The sequence below is a fragment of the Cygnus atratus genome, chromosome 1 (assembly GCF_013377495.2).
Source record: "Cygnus atratus isolate AKBS03 ecotype Queensland, Australia chromosome 1, CAtr_DNAZoo_HiC_assembly, whole genome shotgun sequence".
In the NCBI taxonomy this organism is placed as follows: domain Eukaryota; kingdom Metazoa; phylum Chordata; class Aves; order Anseriformes; family Anatidae; genus Cygnus; species Cygnus atratus.
Window position 1 is genome coordinate 64,581,976 of NC_066362.1, and position 22,442 is coordinate 64,604,417.

The following is a 22,442-nucleotide window of genomic DNA, read 5'->3' on the forward strand; positions in this document are numbered from 1 at the left end:
CATTCTAGGGGCAGTTTGGATCCCATCTTTACATTCTGGAAAAGAAGTGTCTCACCATAAGGCTGACGCCAGACTGGAAGAGCTCATAGGGGTACAGGATCCGTTCATAATGAGACTTTAGTAACGACCCAGTGCCTTTTCCTGGCAGGTAGCCAAGCCGACTTGCCACTTTAGACCATTTCTTCTCTTTAGTGACTACTTCAAAGCCTCCTTTGCTGGCAACAATCTGAAACACAAAAAAAAACGTTAAGGGCTTTGAGCTGCTCTAAACACCTATTTGGATCTTTACATTTCTACTTACCAAAGAGGAAGAAGTCTTGACAGGGGAATGGAAACTGATGCTTTAGCATAGAAATGCTAGAACTTCCACATTTTAATTCCTCACGTTGCTAAAGAAATCTGCCTATTTATATTAACGGTCCTTCTTTAGCAGGCAAGTTTATAACAGTACATATATTTTGCCAGGGCAATGGCCGCCTCCAGCAAAGGCTTTTTATTTGTGTGCAAATCTGGAGAAACAACATATCAGACATAACTATAGCAATATAAATTTTTTTAGCCAGCCTTAAGCATAGACTGTACTAGAAAAACAGATTAAAACAACTGTTCCAGAAGTTAACAGTATAAACTCTCTAAGATGCACATTTACGTCACATGGAAAATCTCTACTGGGTGACAGGAGGGACCAACTATAATTCATTGCAGAATTGCTAAGTCAGGAGCTGAACTGTATGCAAGTACACCACTACCAGCTCAGAGACCACCCCAAACTCCTGCAGCTCCGCCATACATAAAAGAGGACAAAGGCAAAGGGCAGACATACACCAGGATGCTCAAGCACTACAGTTCAAGGCAGATACGTGCTGTATACAATCCAACTGACGACAGCTGATGTAAATATGCTTGACACATCTGCCACAACCTTGCGATTTATGAAGTTTCTTTCACTATGTTCCCCCCGCCCCGCAATGAGATTTAATCTCCATATTGAGATTAATGCTGTAAAACAAGCCCTCCCTGTTACTTGGCTTCTCAAGCTAGAATGAAAAACAAAGTCTGTCTGACCACATCCAGCAATTGCTTGCTCACCTTGCTCAGACCATAGAGATCCAGTATTTTTCTCTCCACCACAGGGATTTTTAAATTGGACCCTTGAAGTTCCCAAAATTTTGCTAACTGATCCAAGAAGTCCAGCTTCACTCTTGTCATTGCCTGCAATCAATAACAGAAGACAAATGCATATGTCCCAAAACAAGCATGACGATACCTTACAGTCCTGGGAAAACACATGGTAAGTTTTTATAGTGTTTTCATTTTCAAAGTACAACTTGGCAAGTCAAGTATTTCATAGGTAAAAAAGGTAGAAATAAAAATATTAGTAAGATGAAAGACCTTTATAAACATAAAATGTTTACATATATTCTTGCTCTCTGCATTTAAGATCCTATAAGCCAAATTCCTACCTAACAATTTCTCATTCTGAAACCAAAAAAAAAAAAAAAAAGATCGGCATTCCAGGGAGCAACATAAGAGCAATTAATAAAACCTATGAGGGTAAGGGGGGTTAGAAACAGCTTTTCTGTATGCCTTCACCATGCAGAAGGACCTCCTCCCTTGAGTATTTTTGGAGTACTCAAATCACTTTCCATAAGGAGACCCATTTACAAGCCAAATGATACGTGACGTTTTGGTGTATGAACAGAGCAAGGCTTTGAGAAATGCTGTAGGGAAAAGGAAAACCAGGACAGAACGGGACTCACACTGTTTTCAAAAAAGCTCCCGTACATTTCTGAAACGTAAAATTAACCAAGCATAACTAGACCTATAAAAACAAAGCAGTTAATTTTAATGCTTAAGAGGCATTATCACGATAGTTGAATATAAGGTTGAATATATACCAGAGGCTTCAGAACAGCAGTAAATATTTTAAGAAAAATAAATAAAACATTGCCTGTGGAGCACTGAAGGCGAGACACTGGCTGCTCTTACTACACAAAATGGTAATTGACATTCGAGACATTTGCAGTTGAATGTGAAAGACTCTTGTGGTTATTTTGGGTAATAAAATAAAAACCAGACATTTCTCAAAGCCATGGAGAGTTATTTTATATGAAGTCTGCCACTGCCAAGTATAAACATTGATGTGGTCTATGGGTTTCTAAAGTCTCTCCATCCAGAAACCTGCCAAGACGCAAATCTCAAGCAAAGAGACCTACAGCTTTCAGTGCAAACACAAAATTGTATCAACAGTGGAAAAGCTCACCTCCAGTTCATTCAGGCGCTGAATTCGTGGAGTGAAACGAAAACTTTGTACTTCACAGGCAAATGGAGGCTGCCAGTCCTGAAGAGAGACAGAAGGACGTTTCAATGCTTCAAGAAACTTCGCCAAAAAATGCACATCAGCCCTAGTAATAACTTGAATAAACAAGCTCCTACTAGTAAATGAGTTTCACTACAATTTGTAATATTGTTTTCTACTTTTATGCCATTATCATGCCTTTAAAATATTGTTCTTTCATCTAACAAAAATACTGTGGGAAGAGATCCTCACAAAGTTAAAAAAGAAAATAAGACTTAAAGCATGTCAGTATGTCCCACCTCATACTGAGCTCACACGAGAGAGATCCTGTTGCTCATTGGCGTTTATTTACTTAAAAGAAATAAAGTTCTATATTTCCTGCACAATGCAAAATTCTCACTGCCAACAGCAGCAAACACCAAATAAAGCACGTTATTAGGCATCTAACTTTTTTCCTGTTTGTCTCCGGTCATGTTTCAATACAGATAATAACTACCAGCCAGGAGTCCAACGCTTTAACAGAAATGCTATCTTAAATAATGCCTTTCGGAACTGTCAGTCGTTGGTTCAATCGCATGTGCCTCCCAGCCCCATCTCTCAAAACTGTGCTATGACATCAGAACAAGTATAATTCAGCTCTTTAGTACCTTTTAAGAAAGCTTAAAATATAGTGATAGCCCACCGGGCAGTAAATACAACAAGAGGAAGGACACGACAATCCAGATGGACAAGCCACGCTAAGTATGTATTATTTGTGCTACTGCGGAATATAAAGGCCGCAAGTACAACTGTAAAACATTTACAGCTTCAAATAATGGAAAAGAATAACAAATCAGCGAGGATGGTAAACAGTGCCTGATGTAGTCCTTATTGCAGGTCGCAAATCAACCCGACGCACGCATCCAGCAAAACGCTGCAGTGCAAACGGCTAGGCAATCACGGGGAAGAAGCACGACTGCGTTCAGCAGCTAGGAAAGTTCCAGTTATTCTCAATGAACAGCATCTGGCTCAGTTTCTTTTGGCCTCTCAACCTAAGCCATTCTGCTTATTTTAGAAGGGGCAGCCCCTTTCTAAACTTGACTTGGAGGTCAAGTTTTCACCATGTCATCAAACCAACTAAACAGGTTCCAGCAACATGGAGAAGGCAGGAGAGGAAGGATCATGAAATTTAATCAGCAGCTCCCATATCTCAGCTGTTCTTGGCTCTTTCTTCCAGCATTCTTTTTCTCTCTCTTTTGCTGTTCTCAATCTCCTACTTTATAGCTATATTTAAGGGTTATTCGTACTTCAATTATGAAGCGCTCTGACCGCCTTCTCCCGCATTGCCTGATGGTCTTGTCTAAACACTTTACTGGCTTGCAGGGCAAGTCACCATAAAATAATGGTTTGTGCATCGACGCAGTGGAGATATCAAACTTCTACCTTCTACGCTACCGAGCAGAGACATGCAAATCCTGCGCATAATCGGGCTGGCCGCACTTCCATTAACAGCTTGAAGCCTGTGTTTATAAACAACGACCCATTTACATGAAATACCCTCCTGCTCCTCCCAGAGCAAACGCCTCATTTCTCCCCCAGCACCGCTGCAGCCTTTTTTGTCTTTTAAAGGGAGCGGAGCATCGAGCCCCGGGCACCGCCATGCCCTCCAGTCCTACCTGCTCCAAAGCAACCTACAGACGCAGCTGGGCGGCCAAGCACCGCACAGGCTCCTTGGCAGGGACACCGAGGCCTGCGGAAGGCGACGCACGAAGCCCCGCGAGGGGGAGCGGCCCGAGGGGCCCACAAGCGGCCCCGGGCTGCGGCCGAGGCGCCCCCCGCCCTGCCCCGCGCCCTGCGGGCGGTACCTTGGGGGGCCGGATCTTGCAGATGCCGGTTTTCTCGGCCAGGCCGCGGATGCGGCCGATGAAGCCGAGGGGGTCGCTGAACTCCTCCCAGCTGGGCTCGAACACGGGGCACTCGGGGGGGGGCACGAACTCGGCGGCGTAGCGCGACCCGCCGCCGAGCCCCGACATGGCCGCTGAGGGCTGGGGGGGCAGAGGAAGGCGCCGCTGACTGGGGATGGGGCCGGCGGGGGGCGGCCCTCAGGGGCTGGGCAGCGGGCCGGGGCGCATCCCCGGGCTGCGGGGCAGGAGAGGCGGGGCGGGGGGGCGGCTCCTGCCGCGCGGCGGCGACGGCGTCGTGGCCCCGTCCCCCGGGGCCGCCTCCCCCCGCCGCAGCCCCTCTCGGTCGCCTTCCAGCCCGCCGGAAGTTACGCGTTGGGCATCGGCTCTCCCCCCCGGAAGGAGGGGGAGCGTTGGCTTCCGAGCGGAAAAGTAGTCCCTCCGCCGCGCCCGCCCCTCAGCGCCCGGGGCTCGGCCGCCTCCCGGACGGGGAGAGAGGGGGAGGGGAGCGCCCGGCCCGCCGCCGGCTGCGGGGAGCGGAGCGGGGGGAGGGGGAAGGAGGGAGCGGGCCGCCGCCGCTTCCGCCGCGGAGGAATGCGTGAGGGGAGCGGGGCCATCCGCTTCCGGTGCCGAGGGGCCGGCTCGGCCCATTGTCTGAGCACGACGTCAGGGAACGGCCCGGGACACGCCCCCCGCCCGCAGGCCACGCCCCCCGCCCGCAGGCCACGCCCCCGAGGCGACCGGTGGGGGAGGGGGCGCGTGGGGGAGGGGGGCGCCCTGAGGCGGGAGGGAGCCGCCGCCATGTTGGGGCCTGAGGGGGCTCCTGGCTGCCCCTGCTTTGGGCAGCCCCGAACTTAAATTTCCCAGTGCTAACACATATGTACGTCCGTATGCATAACACATGTATGTATGTCCACATGCATAACACATACGTGTGTCCATATCTATAACACACACGTGTCCGTTGGCAGCTCTACCAGCCCACAGCATCTCTTGGTGCTTCTTAATTAAGATCCCGCAAGCCTGGTCGGTGATAAATTTAGGTTGGAAATGAGGAGACATTTCTTCTCAGAAAGAGCAGCCAGGCATTGGAACGGGTTGCCCAGGGAGGTGGCGGAGTCACCGTCCCTGGGGGTGTTCAAGGGAAGGTTGGACGTGGTGCTTGGGGACATGGGTTAGTGGGTGACATTGGTGCTGGGGGGCGGTTGGGCCAGATGATCTTGGAGGGCTTTTCCGACGTTAATGATTTTATGATTCTAAATGGCAAGGCTGCGTGAAGGAGTCCCCAACCAACCCCCAACCTCCATGTTACGTGCAGGCACTCTGCACTCTCACCCCATGCAGAACGTTTTCCTTCCAAAGTAAAGCACTCACAACTTAGGACTTGCATACTTTTACTTACCTATTATCACATAGTCTTAAAAGAAAAAAGAATTGCATAGTGTTTGTTCTCTTTTTTTTTTTAACCAGAACCCTGATCTCAGCATTCACCATACCTCACATCTCAACTGATTGTTTATTGCTTTGTCACAGCCTTGATCCTGGCATACCGTTTCAGTCTCAGAACATGCAATTTCCTCCCCCTGTTACCGTGAGGCTCACAATATGTGCTTCACACAGACAAATACATTTATCTCCATCATTTCCCTGCTAGATTGAAGAGCTGTTGCCCACATTTTGCATATGGGAAACAAATGGCTTGAATGCAAATGGTTAGTTTTGACAAAAGTTATAGGTAACAGCAAACTGATATTATAAAACATTGAGTGAGTTTACCAGTGGGTATTGTGTTGTTGCAAAGCCTTACATATTTTTGCAAGGGGTTCTTGACATGGATGCCCGGTATTTTTATGACTCCAAAAGCATGTGGAGTGCAGATGTTGCCTCACCAGTATCTAGAAACTGTATTTCTACATACTCCTGCCAATTTTTTTATTTTTTATTTTTTGGTAGTATCTGTTTTTCTGATGAGCTGTACCAGATTCTCCTGAGGGAATGTATGTGTATAGTCACTATTCCCAAGAGCTGAATCACTAGCATACCTGATTTCTGAGATAAGCAACGATTTAGCCAGGAATAGTATGGGGGGAAAACTCCATGCTAGAAGGTACTTAATCCATGCAAAACTTTTGTTTTGAGAACCAGTCCCGTGTTGATTTCCTTCTCGGCTGTTCAAGGCTGTTTCATTTATGTGTTTTGGTTAGCGGAGAGTTTTGGAAGGCACCGCAGGCAAGAGTGCAGGTTTCCCAGGTTTCCCTGAGACTAAAAAGATTAAAAGTTCTAAATAACATGTAAGGGACGCTTTTTCTTTTTTCTTTTTTTTTAATTTTATCAGTTCTGCAAATTTCCTTTTTGAGATCAAATATTATGTTTTCTCGGTTACTTTCTCCAGTTTGGGTATTGTTAGCCTCTGAAACATTGGACATTGCGAACCCCAAGTCAATCTTTGTTCTTCTTGGTCATCTGGAACTGTTTAGCACTCCCCTGCTGGGAGGAGACTTAAACCTCTTGTAGTGTATTTCCAACTGCTTTATATGAAGTGGAGAAAGCAGCTCGTCTAACCAAGGATAATAACAGACTGTGTTCTGGACTTCGCCCAGAAAATTACCAACCATCACCTGTGTGTATTGCGTGTTCACTGAAACATAAGGATTCTTCTCACCTGCAAAATGTAGCTTCCTGGAAATAGCTGTGAAAACTTGAAATAGAACTTCATAGCTTTGTAAGCCTATAAATAAATAAATAAATAAATGCCATCTTATTAATGTGCATGGTTTTCCCTAGCAGACGTGGTACCTAGCTTAGGAAACGCTGCGTTGCATAAACTGTAAGAAGCACTGCTGGCTATGGCGAGATACACAGGGGAAGGATGGGGCTAAAAAGCACCTGGATGATCTAAAAAACCACAGGTCCGAATTGAGAGCCCGGCTGAACCAGCGACCCCTGCGACTCCTCCGTGCCCGCTGCCCTTCCCCTCAGGCACGCGTCACGACGCGGGTTGCCCCGCCTCGCCCCGCCGCACTACAACTCCCAGAGGCCCCGGCGCGGGCCGTCCGTGTCGCGAGCGCTGATTGGTGGAGGGGGCCGGCGCCGCGTGGAAGGCTGCCCGTGATTGGAGGGGGCGGCGCGTGGCTGGCCGTTCAAGCGGCGGAGGGAGGTTGGCGGCGGTTAGGCGGCCGTTGAGGCCGCGTGGGGGTGGCGGTAGCGGCTCTCGGCCGGTCCCCTCAGAGTCCCCTCAGCGTGCCCTGCCTCGGGGCCGCCATGAGCGCCGCGGACCGCTCCGCCGGCACGTCCCCGCGCTCCGCAAGGTAGAGGGGCCGCTACCTCGGGCCCTGCCGCCCGCCTTTTCCCTTCGTGTCGCGTAGCCGGGCTTTACCTTAAGCGAGGCGCTGCTTTGTCCGTTCCTGCGCTGCTGTGCTTTTTTATTCTTGTGCCTGCCTACTTCTGCTGTCCTTTGCTCCAGTAATAAAGTATTCACCTGTTTTCCCTTGTTGCTGTTGTTTTTCAAGCCTGTCTGTTGTCCGTCTTCTTTTTTCCACACAGCTGTTGGGGAAGTTCCTACATAAGATAAATGCTTTTAATTATCACTTCCTTACAATGACAGGAATTAAGGAGCTTGGCACGTGTAAAGTTTTCATGGATTTCTGGGCTCTGCTGTAAGCCCTGATGAGCAGTAGGTAAGGGTCACCACTGCCTCTGTCACCCGCCAGATCCCTCTGATCAAAGTTCAGGCTCCAGATTCAGGTTCTGGAGAGAGCTCTTACGACATTAAATATATCTTTTCTAAAGAGGCTATTTAGCTTTAATTCTGTTACTGATGGTATCGTAAAACAATATGTGTCAGATCAACATAACTAAATGCTTCTCAAGAGAATTTTGACTCGTGCAGCTCTAGATATGCAAATGTGGTGCTTATTTGAGCATGTTAAATGTCTGAATGCAGTCAATGTTGCTTAAAATATGTAGTTACACATACATATTCTTAATGTGATTTATGTAATAGCAACACAGTCTCTTGCTACTACCTCAGTATCAGTAATTTGGGATTTTCCATTTCACTGTCTAGGGTGGACAAACTGTGGATAACACCAAAAAGGAAAGCATGTAGACTCCTAGACCTACGTCTTCAGTTATGAGGGCTTGTGCATCAGCTAACCTTAAATTGTTCTCTTTAATCAGAAGTGTTTCTTTAGAAAGTGTTTTTCTCTCTGGTTATCAGAGAAACTATTACAGATCGTCTTTCTCTTTATCCTATAGTGCCTGCTGCTTCTAATGCCAAAGCAAAAGACTTTGCGATCTTTGCTCTCTCCTCTCCCTCCTCTTTTTCTTGCCTCTTCTGCCTTTCAAGTTTACCCTCCCCAAATAACCCATCAGACTTTCTTGCCCTAATGTTTTTGTCCTTCTCCCTTTTCCGTAAGGTTCCCCATCTCCGCAGCATAGTAAGCCTGCCAACTGTTATATGTTGAAGATTTTGGTCCTCCGAAATGCAGTGATTTCCCGTTAATGCCTGGAGCACAGACAAGCTAATGTTTAAAACTGAGTCTGTGTTAAAAGCAAAAATCTCACGTTTTAACTTTTTTTTTTTAAATGGTTTATTTTATTATCTGAAGCTTACATGTCATTAGAAAATGTTTCTGTCCAGGCTGGCAACCCCCCATGTCTCATCCAGACATGCGAGTTCTCAGCCTCAGAGCCAGGAGGACTCTACTCCTCTCCCATCCATCAACGAGCGCCTGGCCTTCCTCCGCCCTTCCCGGGAGCTGCTGGAATACTACCGCAAGAAGATTGCCGACTTTGACGAGGAGCATGAGGATTTGGTAAAAAGGCTGGAGAGATACAAAGAAACATACGATGAGCAGGTTAGGAAAAGATCTTTTTTTGATAGGCTGTGTATTGTTACACAAACCTCCTTGACTAGCAAAGAGTTAATATTTTTCTTCATTTCTGAGCTCAGCACACCTGGTCTTAAGGTTTACCAGTAATAGGGTAGGACTGAGCTAGAAAGAAATAAGTAGAAATCAGGCTTTGATTTCAAAATCTAGCTGTCTGCCCTCTGTCAAAGCAAAGGGAAACATGCTTGTATGATATTCTTCTATTCTTAATTTATTATAGCTTGCTTGTATCTTCATACTGGTTGTTCCTGTTCTTTTTATTTTTAAATTGAAGCCTGAGTTTAGATATTCAGTTCAGATGACATCCTGTTTAATTTCCTTGCTTCTTAAATGTGAGGAACGAGTGCACTTTTGTGCAAATTTAATGAGCTTTGATATACAGATACAATTAGTATTTATTGCAACAGAATTCATGAGCTTGGCCATAGGCTATACGTAGCAGTAGTACTACACACTACACAGTGAATAAGTGGAAATTTAAAAGAAATTCAAAAACTTAAAAATGTTTCTATTTAAAGAGGGAAAAAAAATCTTAAAGGCTATCTTTAATTTGTGTTCTACTATTCCTTAACAGCATACATCTCTCTAGCTGGCATCTTTGTAATTTTGAATGACCTTTTGGGAGCAGAATGACCACTGAGGTGCTTCCTCACCTACTGGCCATGCTTGAAGCAGCCTGAAAGCCTTCAGACATCCAAACTTCTTTAATTCAACATATAGGAAAAAGAGGTCCGAAGTTCCAAAATAGTGCCTTCTGTCCTACGGGAACAGTCTTCTGTAGGGCTTGTTAGCTTTCCACACCAGGTAGACAAACATTAATGAAACACAGTAACTACACAAATTTCCTACTGCTAAGCCATACAAATCAGTGTTTATTCTTCAGTAACTGCTTTTAAGAATAAGTACTATTTTATAGGTTTTGTTAGGTTTTTGTTGAAGTCAGACTCCTCTTACCTGCACCACTCTGGCTGCCAGTGCAGAAGTGCAACCATTGGAAATTGGAGGCGCTTAGCATGAGCCTTTTTACTGGTGTTGGATACTGACGATGATAACAGGGACTGTTAGCTCCCTATTGAAACCTATTTAAAAATTTTCGGATACTGCCCTCATCTGGTCAAATTTTGTAGGAGATCAATGAGTCACTCAAACTGACAGTTGTTACCTTCCAGTTACAGGCTCAGGGTCTGGCACAAGCAGTTTGTACTTTCTAAGGGTTACCCAGTGCACTGCATCATTTCAAGTACCTCATTCTCTTTACGTAGCACAAACTGCAGTGGGAAGTACGTCAGCGAGAAGAGGAAATTGCAGAGTTGCAAAAGGCTTTGAGTGACATGCAAGTCTACCTCTTCCAGGAGAGGGAACATGTCCTCCGCCTTTACTCGGAGAACGACCGGCTGAAAATCAGGTGTGTCTGGATTGCGGACTGGGTCACTGGCAGTAGCGTGTGCATGCATTATGTTCTAGTTTTCACCCAGATCCGGAGTCTTCAGAGAAGCAGTTAGGCCACGCTTCGCAAGGAGGGCTTCTATGAAATCATACCAGTCTTGAAGGTGGAATACAATCTGTCAGGCTACTAAATATGTTTCCACTTACAACTCCTCTTTCAGTAGCAGGGAAAAAAAGAGTAGAAGTTGAACGTATGAACATGTTTGAATCAAGTTGCCAGTGGAGGTTTTGATTTAAGTAGACCTTGCACCTGCCTGGCACAATGTCTTCCCTCAGTGCTAAAAACATGTAAACTCAAGTAGAAAACACAGATGAAAACGAATAGTATTCCTTACTTGCTGGGATCACGTTGGCAGCCACTCCGTTCTAATGCCATGTAGCTGTTGAACTGAAGTATATGCTGCTGTACTGGACTGGCTGCCAGTGGCAAAGGAGTTTCCAAGCTTCTTAAGAACTTGTGTAGATGATACCACGTTTTCTGTTAAAGTTTTAAGAACTTAAGTCAAAAAATGTGTTGATGTGCTGTGGCACTTCTCAAGAGTGTGACAGAAGTGTGATACAGCACTTAATCTAGTTTGCTTTAAAAAACGATGTGCTTACAATCTGTTGAATGAAGTATCTGCAAGGTTTGTAGGTAGTTCATAACTCCGGAATGCAAATTCTTTACTACCATGTGTTATCAGCCTAGTATTGCTATGTTTGGAAAGAAGAACGCTTCCCAATGCCAACAGAATTGGTATTTTCCTTTGTAGATATGCCACATCAGTAATGTCTTTGGGAGTTCCTTTTTAAAGAAGTGTTCTCAAGAGCTGAACAGTTTGGAAAACTTGGAGACATTAATGAATAAACTAGAAAGACTGTGTCACAACGTCTTGATGTATTTAAAAATAGTAATGCACTGATACCTTTCTTTGAATTCTAGGGAACTGGAGGATAGGAAAAAAATTCAGCACCTCCTGGCTTTAGTGGGAACAGACAAAGGAGAAGTTACATATTTTCACAAGGAGCCGCCACATAAGGCAAGTTCATTTTTTCTACAGAACTGTGCTTTTAATTGCAATATGAAGATCTGTACATGAGAGGCTGACCACAGACCAGATCTGTCCCACAGGTCAAAAGTTGCTAAATAAGCCCGAAGTGGGAGAGATCTGTATCTCTATAACAACACCAGGATTTAGTATAGCTGCTGAGATATTAAATGGGAACAAGCATACTGAAGGTAGGTCTTGTTAGCATCAGCTCCCTTCTGAACACCCACAGACCAGCCTCCTAAATGTCAGGAGTCTGAAGCCAGGTGGCTAATGGTCATTGAGAAGCTGGAGAGAGGACTACAAAGACAAAAGAAAAAAAGGAAGTGCAGAAAATCACCTGGTATGCAGTGTGAAGATCAGCTATCTCAGAGCACCACTGTAAGGTAGCAGTTAGGATCTCAGTAAAGGGTAAAGCAATGTTGAGATGGCTGTTGCAAATTCCTGTACAGGAGACTGCAGAAGAGCCATCCCCTCTAGTCAATATTGTGTTGCATATTTCAGAAATAAAGAAATAATGTCAAACTGATTAAATGGCAGTTCGTATGAAGAACAGTGTATCTGAACCTACTTGTCAAGAAAGTCACATGATTCAAATATACAGAGAGTATGATGGAATATAAGGATTTCTCATGGAGTGAGGTGTAGGAAAAAGGCTGGACTCTGCATCCTCTAGTTGCTCTGCACTGCTCAAGCAGTGCAAAAATCTTGCAGAAGCTTTAAAATTCCGTAATACAGAGTAGCGCTAAAATTAGGCATATTATTATAGTATCTGCCATGATATAAGCATTGGGGTTATAACCTGCTCCTTCATGGCCTTCTGTTTTTAAGTGGATTTCAGTTCAACAGTTAGTTTGTTTCAGTAGGTGTATTAGTATTTATCCCAGGCTTGTTTAGTAGCTTCAGTGAATGTGCTGATAAATCAAGGTTCATGTTTCTTTGGGCTGCTAAGAGAAAGAATATGAAAGAAGGAAATAACAGTTTTCATCTTCACCTTCTCTCTTCTCATCTGTCCCCAAATGCTCTTTCTCCTGTTGAGGGTGCTGTTTTTCATCTTAATGAAGCCATCAACGGCAGGATTACTTTCCAGTTGTTTTTTGGGGGGAAAAAAGAGGCAGAAATGGCAAAACTTAGCCATTACAAAGGCAACTTTTTTCAATATGTACATTAAACTTGTGAATATCTTCCTTTTCTTGTGACAGAAGTAAGGTAATGCTGTTCTCTTGGATACCCGGTTTTCATCTTTAAGATTTGTTCTTGATTATTGCAACTTTAGAGAAGTCAGACGTTGAGGTATCTAACCTTGTTTCTATAGGTTACTGTTCTGCAAAGGCCAGGTAAATCCAGAGATCCACATGAAGGATATGATGCTTCTAGAACAGGTACCGTACCAAGAGGGTCTAACAGAAGCTCAGCTCTTGATACTTGAGTGTTTGTCCAGTTTATCAAAATAATTATTTGAGTACTTTGGTATGCTTCCATTAAGTTCCCTAAACATATCCATGCATTCAGTAATGCATCCTTATGCATTCAGTACTCTAGGCTTCCCTTCAAAATCTTTTAAAATAACCTGAACTGAGTCTCATGTCCTTGATCTGCTCAGCTAAAGAAGCAGCTGGTATGACTGTGGAATGGCTGTTCTGGACCTATGAAGGTATGAACTAGATGGGCAGTCTTAGCCAAAGCCATTCCAAGATGTGTTGTTCTGCCTGCCTTTAGTATAGACAGTAGTTTGGGTCTGTATGTCTACATAGGGATTTTCTCTTTTGAAAGAACTAGCTTTTCCAAATTGACTGAGATTAGCTAACAAGCTCAAAACTCACTTCAGATTTGATGCTTGTGCAGCTGTGTTATCTGCCTATTCATCCTTTACTTGAGAAAATGTGTTAAGTTCACTTTCTAAATATGCCAAGAAAATCAGTAGGTAGGTTGCCTAAATATTGAGGTGTGATAGGGTGGGATAAAGGTATATGAACCATAAGCTCTGAAACTTTTTTCATCCAGGTAGCCCTCTGGAAGTCTTTGCAACTGTCGCAGTTGCTATTTTTTTCCCGTTCTTGTAGGCCATCCAGTGCATACAGTACGCCGTGTTTGGAAAGGTACTGCACTTAGACTGGAGTACACTTTTCCACTTCTCATTGATTTCTGCAAATAGGCATCAAGAGGAGCACTTCAAAACGAGCAGCAAAAGGAGAGAAACCAGAAAGTCCTGAGAGGTATCAGAGGGACAACCAAACACTCCTACTTCAGGTAAAATCTTTCGCAAACTGAAGGATATATTTTCTGTCTATCGAGCAAATTGTTAGACAAATCTGCTGTCTGCCTACATAAGATACAGATTCTACCAGTTTATTAGTCCCACATCTTAGTAATGATTCCCACTTTATATCAGTTTACATAGCTGTTTCTTTGTGGTGAATGGCTTAGGTTTAAGAACTTGGGTCTGATTCTGGAAGCTTTACGTAAGAATATATTCCAGTAAAGCCCACTTGAATATGGTGCCTTTAAGTACAGAGTTTGTAATTGATGTTAACTCTCATAATTTCCTTGATAGGCTATCAATTTACATTAAGTCCACAGAAAATCTGCAGGTTTGGGTATTTCATGGAAGTATGACAAAAGGAATGGGTCTGAGATGGAATTAGTTATCCACAATAAAATGCACTAGTACAGCGAAAAAAGTTCCCTGTGCTAGACTTCAGTGAAAGATAGTATAGACAGCATGACAGAATGAAGGATAAAATGTACAGAATCATGAACTGGGGAAGATAGCAGAAGATACATGTAAAGCATGAGGAAGGATGAGTCAAGAAAAGCAAATAGCAAACTTGTAGAGCAGATTAAGATTTTAATTCAAGAACAGTGGTGACTGACCTAGTGGGCAGTTGGCTGTCATAATAACATTTATTCTGGAGTAAAAACATCATAGAAAATTGTCATAAAATAAGCAATCTAAATTCATGTCTTTTTTTTTTTTTCAAATAGTGCCTTACAACAGAGCATATGTACATTTTTTAAGTACTTGTTCCAATTTGTCTCCCTGACCCAGGTCAAGACTGCTTCTGTCTCCTTCACTCATCTCATGTACATTTAATGCTTCATTCTAGCTGAGCAATTCCTTTTCTTCAAGATACATGGAGTTGCTGCCTTCCTGGAATTCGTGTTTAATTATCACCATTCCATTGGAAGTTGATAGCAGAGGGAGAAAAGTCTGCTTGCATATTCCACAGGATTTGTCACATCCTGTGTGCAGTTTAAATCTTTCCATAATCTTCTATCTGTTGCTTCTGTTGTCTGTTGTTTCTATCTTTTTCTGCTGTATATTATACCTGTCTTGTTTGTGGCATGAATATTTTTTTAAATGTTTTAGTTATTTGAGTAAATCGATGATAAAATGAAAACAATAATTGAGAATTTAGAACTCTAGAAATTATTGTTGGGTAGAGTCTTTGACATGAATTCTGGGATTTAAAAGGGACTTGCAAGGACAGGAGCAGGCCTGCTGTGAGAACTTACTCAGTAATGTCTCTGCATGCCTATTCAGGTGGAGGCCCTGCAAGCTCAGCTAGAAGAACAGACGCGATTATCCAAGGAACAGCTTGAGGCGTTACTAGAGGACAGGCGGATTCATATGGAGGAAGCCCAGGTCCAGCATCAGAGGGACCAGGACAAGATTAAAACTTTAACAGATAAGTGAGTGTGAGAGAATAACCATGATGTAACGTAGTCATGAGATGAGAAGAGGAGGAACAACAAAAATATGTTGGCTTTCAGTATGTTGCTTGGTGCAGCAGGCAGAAAAGCAAATTATGCAGCCATCTGCTTGACAGTATGTGGAAGGAGATAGGGTAGTCAGCATATCAAAAATACTGTTTCACATAGAAAGAACATCACTCCTTCCATTAGATGAACTAAATGTATTAGGAAAATACCTATACCAAAGTTTTATGTTTCTTCCAACTTGCAATGAAGACTGAGGAAATTAGGGTAGGAACTAGGAAAGAAGTGAATTAACTCCACTGGGATCCCTTTTTACAGACTCCATAAGACTCAAAATCTCTTACATGAGAGTACCCGTGACTTTCTCCAGCTCAAGTTTGATGCCCGAGCCAATGAGAAAGCATGGATGGCAGAGAAAGACAGTCTGTTGAGGAAACTTGACAAAGATCCAGGTCAGCTTATCAGCAGGGAGCCAGAAAGAGAGAAGAAGCAGAGAGATACCAAGAAGATGCCTCAAACAGTTCATGAAGCTTGGAAACTCCACAGTAGAGAAATAAAGGTAATTTTTTGTCCTAGGGAGAGGCTCTCTAACAGTCTTTGGAAAACTGCAAGCATCTGGATCTTGACAAGATAGGCAGTAGCTAGTTGTTGTTGCCAAGTTGTACACGTTTACTGTCAGTTGCATTGTTGCTGGCACTAATGTGTTTTTTTAAAAACAACAACAACACAACTCTCCTGCTGCAGTGTTGTTTTTAAATTTCAGGTAAAAGGTATAGCTAATATTTATGGTAGTGTTTCACTATTGGTTTCTCTTATGCCCAGTGCAAATCACATGATATATGGGCCAACAGTTCTTAACCTGCTTGTTGCACGTGCCCTTGTTTAAGTATAAAAGCTTCCAGTTAATGGACTTAGAATGTAGTGTCTGTTCCTCCCTGTTGTCAGGGGAGAATAAACTCCTTTCAATTGGTGTCCCGTAGCTCTTCTGCAGTAGTCAGGATTTCTTCCACTTCTAATACACTTTCAGTGAGAAGATCTGAAGCAGGTAAATAAGCAATAAGGACTTAGAAAGTAAACAGACAATAGGGAATTGTTTTCATCTACCACTGAATGCAGATTGTTCCGGAGTGCAGTACTGGGCAAGCAGCTGAGAAAACAGGAACTACAGTGCTATTGCTGGATATTATTTTTAAGGGGAAGAGGAGAGAGTTCTTTGAACTGTCATGCAGAACTGATCACCTAATTAAGATGTGTTGGTGATGGAAGGGGCTCTAGAATATTGCGGGAGGGGTCCTTACCTAGTTATTTCATTAACTTTGGCTCCAGTTATTGTTATTTGCTTATCTTACTGTCCATCTGTCACACTTGTTTTTCCAGAGCAGGGGAAATGTCATGAGCACTGGCTTTAGAGTTAATTCTTTCTGTTCCTTCTGCATCTTAGTCAATGCAAGAGCAACTGATGCAGGAGCAGCGGCTCTCAAACATGTACAGAGAGCAGTGTATCACCCTGGAAAGTGAGCTGGCTAGGATTCGTGAGGAGGGAGATGTTGGCAGAGAACTCTTTAAGGTAATTAGTTGTAATCATCAGCTAGTTATGTGATGATCTTTCAGCCTCTATTCTACTACCCCACTGAGTTTTCATCTCCATAGGAACGCTCAGAAAAGATGGGGAAGCGCCTGAAGCTGGTGACTCAGCGATATGAGGCTTTGGAAAAACGTCGTAACATGGAAGTGGAAGGCTTTAAGAATGACATTAAACAGCTTCGGCAGAAGCTGAAAGATGTAGAGAAGCAGCTTTTTAAGGTAACAACTCGTTGCTGAAGCAGATCATTATGGGCTTACCCAATAGAGGTGTAGTCTCAGTATTTAAATGCAAAATTTCCCTAGAGTTACGGAAAATAATTACTTTCCTAAACGGTCATTTAGATACTAATGCTTGATAAAGTTTGCCCTCTTATATATTTTATTCAGCAAAAACGGTTTGTCATTGTTAATCAGTCAAGCATCAAGTTTGTCTGGGGACTGTCCTGTTTATACATTAGCGATATCTTTTTACTACAGCTCTGAAAGTTATCTGATACCTCTAGTTGACTTAGCTGTCTCAAAATTCCAAGGCAGGACAGTAGTCTGTTGTAGAAGAATATTCTGCAAAGAATATGTTGATTTTTTTTTTCCCTGGGGGCCATTGCGTTAGGTTTTGTTCCAGTAAGAGGTAGAATGCTGACTTAAGTATTGTGAATATTCTGTTACTCCTTTTTAAATGTCTCATTTGTAGCTGCAAAAATCACAGCAGAAACAATGGCTTGAAGCTGAAGCTGTGTAACTTTGAAATAAGATGCATATTCTAGATGTGCAGGTGAACATCAGAACAGCTTAGATGGGCCTTAAGCCACAGCCTTGATGTTTTCTGGAGTTTACAATGTGATATTTATCTAATATATGCTTGAGAGGATCACTAGGCATTGCTTTTGTGCAACTGACTCTTTCAGTCATCTATTTGGCAGTGCCACAGATTTGCTTGTTTTCTGTGTTTTTGGCACACAGCTCAGTTCATTTAGATTAATACATTTGTCTTCTCTAAAGGCTTGGATTTTTTTTGTTGTTTGGCTCTGGGTTTAACTTTGTTCTTTAAGGACTAAACTTCAACCATATGTGGATGGGAGAAGAATTGCCTATGATATCTTTACTGCAGAGCTGTATATTTTGTTACTGTGGGTGCGTTCTTAATCGTATTCTTAATTTTTTTATGTTTCCAGCCACAAGAGGGCAGAAGAATAAAATGCTTGTTAGAAGTCTCCTCTGTGATACTTAAATCCTTCTTACTACTTAAGTCAGAATAACTATAGATGACTACATTTCTTGAATGGTATATTAAACTCTGACCAAGAGCTACATAATGACAATGAGACACCCTAAGGGATCAAGAGAAAAGGGCTTTGAGAGCAGCTTCCAAGTCTGTGCTGCTGTGAATGTTGAATGTGACTGGGCTAGCACACTATCCAATTTCAGGGTGACAGGAAATGGCAGCCCTTGCTAGTTTGCTATCAGGAACTATGATTACCTGGCAGCCTCTGGTCAGCTCAGTATCAACTATATGACCTGGCCTGAGATTAGGAATTGTACTTGAAGTGCTCTTGGATCGTATGTGGTTCAGAAGGCAGTGGGTTGGCCACAGAAGATAGACCACTTCTAGTTCTAACCGCAAAAGATGATAAACTGTCTTCCTATCAGAACAGAAACTTAGAGCCATGTAAAAGTTGATAAGTATTTTAACTCGCCTCTTTTTGTGGCTCTCCAGATAATACAGGAAGTAAAAATAACCCAAAAGGTTATGGGTAAACTTGATAATATTCTGTTAGATTTCTTTCTCACCAATACTATAACACCCTAATGTATGAAAGCTTTATCTGTTATTTTTTTTTGGTTCTGGAATACTTTTCTGTTGGTGATATGCACTAGCCCAGTGATGTTAGCTTAAGCATCGTCTTTGCTAGCTACAAAGCATCTCCTTTAGAGTTCTCTTTCTGGTAGACTCACTGTACTCTCTAAACTGTACTCTGTACAATGTTGTTTGTATTAATCTGTTTCTCTGTTCCTTTTCAGGTGACTCTGAGTATTGGGCCAGACCAGGATCTTGCAGTTCTACGTGAGGTCCGTCAAGGAAACAGGCTAACCCGTAAAATTCAAGGAGAACTAAAAAACTTAAAAGCAAAAATCTATGGCTTAGAGAATGAACTGCGGGTCTGCTGAAGCTGAGGTTTTAGCTGCCATCACAGTTTGAGAAAGGGGACATTGCCTGTTTAATGGCATCCAGTGACAGAAGGCTTGAGGAAATCTGCAGTTAGTGTCGTAACATCCATCAGTGGTACGTGAGCCAAATTAGGTTGCTCCAGTGGTACGTGAGCCAAATTAGGTTGCTCTTTCAGTTGAGATGGCACCTGATAAGACTGATACAGAAAGTACCAGATGACTGGTATTTTAGGAATATGCTTATGACTTCTTGCCTTTGTATCTGTAGTGTAGGGAGCTATGTATACTGGTCTTAAACTTTATTTGGAGCAGATGACAAACCAGATGTATTATTAATGATCATTGAAGGATCTAGTTCAAAATCCAATTTGCTTGGTTCACCTTACCCTGTGTGAGAAGGAACTTTTAAATGGTTTAAATGGTGACTGTTATGGTGCCTAGGCAATTCAGCATGTGACTGGAAATTTTCCTCGAAAAAGACCTTGTGTAGAAAGTACGTGCTAAAGTGCATTACATTTGACTCTACCCTTGACATCACAACTATTTTAAAATGTCTTCCCTTTGTTCATTTCTAGCCTAGCTGGGACAAACCTGACTGATTTTAATATGTTGGGAAAAAGTAACCGTTTTTAGAACTCATCTGCAAGAACAAGCAACCTCTACTCTTGCTTTGAATGTCTGGAGGGGAGGGAAATACTACACTATCAAATGTCATCTTCCTGTCCCCTTTCTCCCAGTTTATCTTAACACACAGAGGAAGCTCATAATAAAAGGCATCTCGTATCTTCCTTAACCATGGTATTATCTACCTTTGTAGCTTTAAATTATACCATGGCTGTGTACCAACAGGTCATGGTCAGCTTTTGCTACAGCTGTCACTGAACTGTAACTGAAACCGGGGTGGAAGAGCCAGTGCCTAGTTGCTACATGATAAATATAACTCTAGCTATGTAGTGATTATCTTCATATTAGACATCAGGACAATGCTGTTCTTGAAAACAGATGAAATTGTGAAAAGGGCTGCAATGGGGCTTCAGTCCAGTTTTATAAACGTGGGGTATTCATATTTTTACTGTAGCATCAGCAAATCTTACCCACCTTGGAGAGCACATCTGTGTTGGAAAAGTGATTTCAGTGCCTTCATTTCCTAATGTACATTTCCTAACTTGTTAAGTGTGATGGAAGCAGAAAAATTTTCTGAAGTATATACCTATAGGGTACCAGCAGTTCCTTCCCATTTGAGAAGTACTTGGTGTGCAATAACAAGCAGTTTCTTTTGGATGTTGTAGAGGCAATGGAGATCCTGATGCAGTGTTTGGGAGAGGTTTATATACAGCAGTTCTTGTGCTGTGAAGATTTGGGGAAAAACTGTTTTTATAATACGAGCTAAAACAATGCAGTGGGGAAATTTCTTTGAAAAGTCAGGGCTTGTTTCAGTCGTGTAACCTCTCTGTGAAAAGCTTGCTGTCCCTTATGGTCCTGTTCTTTGGCTTTCATTGTGCACATGTATTCTTGAAGTCAGATTCATCACAGATTTCAGTGTGGGTAGCTGACAATCTGTACCTAGATATTCAACTGCTACTACAAGAGGCTGTTTGAAAGTGTTGTCACTGACAAGTTTAGCTGAAAATGCTAAATGGTTCAGAGATGGATTGATGAACAGCTTAGGTGCTGATGCTATGTGGACAGCAGAGGAAAATTATCAAACTGTGCAATCCATCGTTTAGTCTCACTCCTTAAATTCAGCTGATGGGAAGCTAGCAAAAAAGTCTCTTGAACTGGTAGAAATAAATGGGCTTCTGTTTATTTTCAACTTTTCCAAGCTAGAAGTTGCTGTTGAAATTTGATTTTCCTCAGCTGAAAGCCACAAAGTGTGTCTGGACAAAGGCTGTAGGCTTGGACATTCACATTTGTAAGACTGGGAGGAAGTATTGGGGGAAGAAGGATGTAAATGTTTAATTTCCTGTCTTCTTTACTGTTGTTTCTTGTAACTTGCAAGACTGAACAGAATAAAATGGTGACATTCCCAATATATCTGCTGGTGCTTCCACATCAAAGTGCATCTTGAACTTTATTCTTCATTTGTCATTAGGTTATGAACTCTTTCTATTAGAGGAGGGGAGGAAATTATGGTAGTGCTGATCTGTAAATCCATTTTATTTGGAAGGTTGAATATATGTCCGAGGGCAGGAAGTGCAAGGTATTGTACGTGCTTTTTCTGTGATATCACGTGATCATGTGAAATGCTGCTTTCATGTTGCCAAAACAAACGGGGACCTTCGAGCCAAGAATTGCTTTAAAAAGTCAACTGCTTTCTGCCACTGACAACTGCCCTTAAGATGTCAGTAAGGCACTATTGGCATTTCCTAAAGGTTTCCTGAAAAGGGTTCCAAGACCCATATTAGTCAATTTTCTTCCACAATTGTCAAGAAAACAAACAAAAAAGTCATTCATTTTAAAGACTGAGATTCTTTTTTGCTAACTGAAGTTAATAATTTGTGACTTGTGTCATTTCAACACAACTAAATGCCATGTTATATACGTAGGTACGAGGAATTGGTGACATCTCTAAAATGGCTGATTCTTGGAATACAGAGACTGGCAAGGATTAAAGGTTGGAATTGGATAAACGTTCTTATTGTGCAACAGGATGGTAAATGGTTTCTTGTGTAGGGGAAATGTGAGGAGAAAGGGAAAACTAATTGTATAGCATTATTTAGGCAAGGAAGGAATGCATGCATTTCAGAAAGGGTGTTGAAATATTGGGCAAGGCGCAGAACTACAGATGATTCAGCAGAGGAGAAAAGGTTGTGCAAGAGCTCATGGTGTATTACATTAGAACTGATTAACACACATGTATTATTAATATACATGTATTGTGACAACACAAACAAAAAGAGGCCGAGCAAAAACCAGTAGCCCAAACCTGGAGCCTAAAAAAAAAAAACACAACAAAAAAAGCATACGTTTTTAATCAGAAATAGTTTTTTTTCCCTCATTATAACAAACTGTTAGCAGAGAGAACATTTCCTACTTTATCTTAAAATCAAAAAAAAATGATTGCACCTCTGGAAAAGATAGCTTGTTTTAATAAGTTACTAGGCTCGACACGTTAGAACTTAATAAAATATGACATGAAATGACAGGAAGTTATTTAATGGTCCCTTTTACCTTTAAACCTATGATTTTTTTCATAGGCAATATTGGTAGGAGATTTCTGGCACTCGTGCAGCTGCTTAATAGAAGGAGGAATGTATACTGTGTCAGCTCAAACTACACAGCAAGGTTACACAAGAGGGGGAAACACACCACAAAACCTCATGTTTTCCCTATACCACGACTTGCAACAATTCCAAAATGAATTGAAGCTGTGACCGTGCTTAGGCAAATTAACTGTAACAACAGTTCTGACAGCTATTAGAATGGA

General features: G+C 42.5%; 2 protein-coding genes across 2 annotated transcripts in view; one reads left to right on the forward strand and one right to left on the reverse strand.

Moving 5' to 3' along the window:
- KDM5A (lysine demethylase 5A) overlaps window positions 1–4,553 on the reverse strand; it is a 52,092-nt gene extending 47,539 nt beyond the window's left edge. Inside the window, exons 1-4 of the mRNA XM_035550871.2 lie at window positions 4,144–4,553; window positions 2,264–2,341; window positions 1,090–1,212; window positions 56–226 (exon numbers count right to left, since the gene is read on the reverse strand). Of these exons, the coding sequence (XP_035406764.1) occupies window positions 56–226; window positions 1,090–1,212; window positions 2,264–2,341; window positions 4,144–4,311 (540 nt within the window). The 5' untranslated portion in view covers window positions 4,312–4,553. The remainder of the gene's footprint in view (window positions 1–55; window positions 227–1,089; window positions 1,213–2,263; window positions 2,342–4,143) is intronic.
- Window positions 4,554–7,308: 2,755 nt separating this feature from the next.
- CCDC77 (coiled-coil domain containing 77) lies at window positions 7,309–21,950 on the forward strand. Its single transcript, XM_035551048.2, has 11 exons — window positions 7,309–7,487; window positions 8,822–9,038; window positions 10,334–10,476; window positions 11,440–11,536; window positions 12,861–12,927; window positions 13,701–13,795; window positions 15,090–15,238; window positions 15,584–15,824; window positions 16,707–16,832; window positions 16,916–17,068; window positions 18,869–21,950. The coding sequence occupies exons 1-11, from the start codon at window positions 7,441–7,443 to the stop codon at window positions 19,013–19,015; spliced, it is 1,482 nt and encodes a 493-aa protein (XP_035406941.1). The 5' UTR covers window positions 7,309–7,440; the 3' UTR covers window positions 19,016–21,950.
- Window positions 21,951–22,442: the final 492 nt, after the last annotated feature.

Excerpts from the sequence above, each read along its gene's own strand:
- CCDC77 (XM_035551048.2), top strand. The coding sequence starts at position 7,441 with ATGAGCGCCGCGGACCGCTCCGCCGGCACGTCCCCGCGCTCCGCAAG. Across the intron at positions 7,488-8,821 it reads ACGTCCCCGCGCTCCGCAAG|GCTGGCAACCCCCCATGTCT; the intron begins GTAGAGGGGCCG and ends GTTTCTGTCCAG. Across the intron at positions 13,796-15,089 it reads ACCAAACACTCCTACTTCAG|GTGGAGGCCCTGCAAGCTCA; the intron begins GTAAAATCTTTC and ends ATGCCTATTCAG.